General features: G+C 40.5%; 1 protein-coding gene across 1 annotated transcript in view; it reads left to right on the top strand.

Annotated features, from left to right (window-relative positions):
- Positions 1 to 4,296, top strand: part of LOC103373434 (glutamate receptor ionotropic, delta-1-like) — a 109,231-nt gene that overhangs the window by 70,851 nt on the left and 34,084 nt on the right. Inside the window, exon 10 of the mRNA XM_008303320.1 lies at positions 3,654 to 3,849. Within this exon, the coding sequence (XP_008301542.1) occupies positions 3,654 to 3,849 (196 nt within the window). The remainder of the gene's footprint in view (positions 1 to 3,653; positions 3,850 to 4,296) is intronic.

Raw genomic sequence — 4,296 nt, 5'->3', positions numbered from 1 at the left:
AAACGATCAATAATGTTCTGTTAATAAATAAACTCTCATTTAAATCAGGGAGCATTGTTTTACAGATCACTGCTGTTAGTTAAAAGAAAAATCGATATATTAAGGATTAAACAACGGTTGTTTTCTATTTTACAGATTTTTCCTGTTTTGTTAAATAAATAAGATCTTGTAAAATGATTTTAAACGTACTAATTTAAAGGTTTATGTTCAAAGAAAAACGGGTCAGAACTGCAAATAATGTCCACATAAAAAAAAAAACTGTATTTTTATAAATAGTTGTTTTTTGTTTTTACAGCGTTTTATCTCAGAGTTGCACTTTTAAAAAAAAAAAAAATATATCCTGTAAAATATTCTTCTTTTGTAGATATTTGCTCTTATTTTCAGTTTGCAAAGTTTTTTAATGTTAAAATATTCCTTTATTGTCTAATGTCAATTTTCAGTTATTTTATTCTTCATTTTTAACATTTTTTGACAGTGCATCCGTTAGAAAAACAAACCTGGAACTCTGGACGTCAAACTTGTTGTTTTAAGAAACTTTAAGCGGGTTAAATTTTTATTTCTTGAGTTTTTTTGATATCGCTGAACTGCAGCTGACGTGTTTCTGATCTTTATTCAGAATTTAAAGTAAAGTTCTGAAGCTGTGAGGAAACACTGACATCGGATCCACCAGCGCCGGGTCACTCTGACCATCCAGGACGGAACGTTTTCATTTAAACTGATCTCAGGTTCAGTCGACGGCAAACACAGAACGAACACGCAGCAGACGAAGCTGCTTAAGTCCCAGTTAACCTCCAGATCGTCCCAGTCTGAGCAGAACCAGACCTTCCCCCGGTCCGCTGCTCGGTCACCTCGTTCCACATTTTAACTTCCAAACACAAACTTCTTCTCTTTCTGGTTCTGTAGAAGAGTTTTGGTTCAACAAACCAAAACAGAAGAACTGAAGAAGCTACCTGGTTCTTTATTTCACCGCATTTAAGACGAATTCCTCACAACCAGCTTCACCATTAAAGTGCTTCTTAGTGGAAATTAAAACCCTGTTGATCAACGTTAACGTCAAAAACAAACTCATTCAGGTGTTTTAACGGAACCTGAACGTTACACAGAACATGAACCAGCACTAGCAGTAAACAGCAGATCACCAGATAATCAGTTATGTTTAGTGAAGTTATGACGTCGTCTTCAGGCTGATGGTTTAATCAGGAGGCACGTCGAGTTATGAACAAATCAGTGGACGTTATTTAAATGAGCATGAAGCAGCCGCTGACCTTTGAGGAGAGATGAATAAAAACGTCTGAGAGTCGATCAGAAGCAGGAGTTGCTCTTCATTATCTCCGTTCAGTAAATAACAACACATTCACCTCCATTAACGGGCTGAAAGCAGCTCCCGAGTCGGAGTTCCACCCAAAGTAATGGGTTTTAAAAATGTGCTTTTAGCTGCGAAGGCCGAGCAGATTAAAGGAAAGCTCTCAAACAGCAGCAGCACGACAGAAAGCGGCCGGCCGGAAAGCCTCCGACTGTCGTCCAGACCAGTTCGAAAACAGACTCTCGCTCAACAACTCGACTTGGATGCAATTTTCCAACAACAGCCACTTCACCTCAGCTCTTCTCTTTCTTCGTTTCCAACTCCAGCGTTTCCTGTTTTCGCTCAGTTCATTTGAAACGCTGTCATTTGATCTGAAGTGGCCGAAATAACCGCCGGGCTGAAAACTGCACGTCGAGCTTCTGCCGAGCAGAACAACCCAAAGTGACAAACAGAGCCGAGACGGAACCAGAGAGAGCGACGGGCCGAGTTCATTATGATTTATCCCAGGAGAGAATAAACCTCCAGTCAAACATAATCCAGTCGCTGATCCAACATCATGTTAACGCTCAGGAGTCGATTTAAAAAACACACAAAAAATATTAAAATATCACATATGGGGCGTCCCAAAGCTCACCTGGCTGAGCAGGTGACCCATCAACAGGGCTACAGATAGCTCTAGTTAGCTCTAGATAGCTATTGTTATCTCTAGTTAGCTCTACATAGCTCTAGTTAGCTCAAGTTAGCTGTAGTTAGCTCTAGTTAGGTCTAAATAGCTCTAGTTAGCTCTAAACAGCTCTAGTTAGCTCCAGTTATCTATAGTTAGCTCAAACTCTAGTTAGATCTAATTAGCTCTAGTTAGCTGTAGTTACCTATAGTTATCTCTAGTTAGCTCTAATTAGCTCTAGTTAGCTGTAGTTAGCTCTAATTAGCTATAGTTAGGTCTTAATAGCTTTAGTTAGCTATAGTTTTCTCTAAATAGCTCTAGTTAGCTCTAATTAGCTATAGTTAGCTCTAACTCTACTTAGCTCTTATTAGCTATAGTTAGCTGTAGTTATCTCTAGTTAGCTCTTATTAGCTATAGTTAGCTGTAGTTAGCTATAGTTATCTCTACTTAGCTCTAATTAGCCCTAGTTAGCTTTGAATAGCTCTAGTTATCTCTAGTTAGCCATAGTTAGCTCTAGCTAGCTCTAATTAGCTATAGTTAGCGCTAAATAGCTCCAGTTCCCCGATGCAGTGGTCGTGGGTTGGACTTCCACATAAAATTCTGAACAGAACCGGTTTGTTTTGGGGCACAGATCACCAACAACAGTGTTTCTGATGCTTCCATGTTTTTGTCCAGTTTGTTTTTTACGAAACAAACGAAACACAGTGAATTAGCTCTAGTTAGCTCTAGTTAGCTCTACATAGCTCTAGTTAGCTCTAGTTAGCTCTAGTTAGCTTTCACACAGTGAATTATTTCCAATCAATGAAGGATTTATTTTTGGACTGTGGCAGTCTGAGGGAGGTCTGATGCATCCAGATTTAAAGTCACTTCAGCAAAGGTTTGACTAAATGTCCAGATTTCACATCAGCTGCTTCTTTACAAGCTCGATCCTGTATTACAGAAACAGCTTCTGGATTTCTTTTTTCTTTTTTTAAACAATTAAGGTGAGAAATAATAATGTCTTCATTTTAGAGGATCAGTTCAGAGTCACACAATGTCCACAACAAGCAGAAAACCTTTTAGTTCATTCACCAAAATCGGTTCGTTTACGTGCTGAGTCTGTGAGACGGACTCTATCTTAGACTAACGACGTTAAATGCTTTATGCCTTTAAAACAGGATCATTGTGACATGAAAGCTCTTAAACATTTACACAAACCAAACAGTCTGAAGGCAAAGTGATGAGAGTGAGTGGTAACTCCTGACTTTGAGGAAAGTCATTAAACCCGTCATGAAGTCGGTGTAGATGTTTGTCAGATGTCTGATGTGGAACATTGTGCACAGTTTGGTTGGATTTATGACTTTAGTCCAGTTAACGAACTTCAGAATCAGCTTATTTAATTAATTAGTTACAAGTTAAATGGTTCCACTGAGGAGGAGGAACGGGACTCTGTGTTTTAATGCATCAGAGGTTTCAGTTTGTTTTTGTGTTACGAGACAAATAAACTTCAAATGGTCCAAAAGTGGTCGGCAAGCCAAAGCTGAGTCCTGATCCGAGTCCTGAACCGAGTCCTGAACCAGAACACGGCCGACACTCGGCGGTCCTGCAGACGGTTCAGAAGGTTTTCGGTGAATCTTTATTACGCTGAGCTTCTGGTGGTGAGCGAGACAGAAAACCGGATTAGTAACCCGTGTTTCTGTGCTGCAGGTCTTTCCAGGACCTGGCTCGACAGATCGACGTGGACTACGGCACCGTGAGGGACTCGGCCGTCTACGACTACTTCAGGAACAAAGGCACCAACCCTCTGGAGCAGGACAGCACCTACGCCGAGCTGTGGAGGACCATCAGCAAGAACAACGGCATGGACTACTCGGTTTCCAGCCCGTCGGAGGGAATACGCAAGGTAGCGCTCAGACCGTCTGACTTTAATGAGTGAAACCTGATTCATCTGAACCCAGGAACAGATGTAGACACACGAGTAGGAAACTTGGGTAAGAATTCTGATGGAAACAGGGAGAATAATTGGAGCATTTAACAGTCAAAACAAATCAACACGAGCAGCTGGAGGTAAAACAAGATGGAAATGAAAAACTTGAACTGCTGTAGAGACGAAAATGAGTCCAGCTTTATGTGCTTGTGCAGGTTATTTCAGGCTGCAGCTGCTCCATGAATAAAACCAACCAGCGTCTGTCGCAGAAATCCTAATATGTGAATGTAGAATAGAACAGAATGCTTTTATTGTCGCTGCAAAGTCGCAGTGGACTTAATCAGTCATCTGTCAGTGTATTAGAAATACAAACACAGTGCATAAGGACGTATTTAGGTCACTAGCAGGCAAAGTATTAAAAAA

The sequence above is a fragment of the Stegastes partitus genome, unplaced genomic scaffold (assembly GCF_000690725.1).
Source record: "Stegastes partitus isolate 25-593 unplaced genomic scaffold, Stegastes_partitus-1.0.2 Scaffold1980, whole genome shotgun sequence".
Lineage (NCBI taxonomy): Eukaryota > Metazoa > Chordata > Actinopteri > Pomacentridae > Stegastes > Stegastes partitus.
This window is presented reverse-complemented; position numbering and strand designations above follow the sequence as displayed.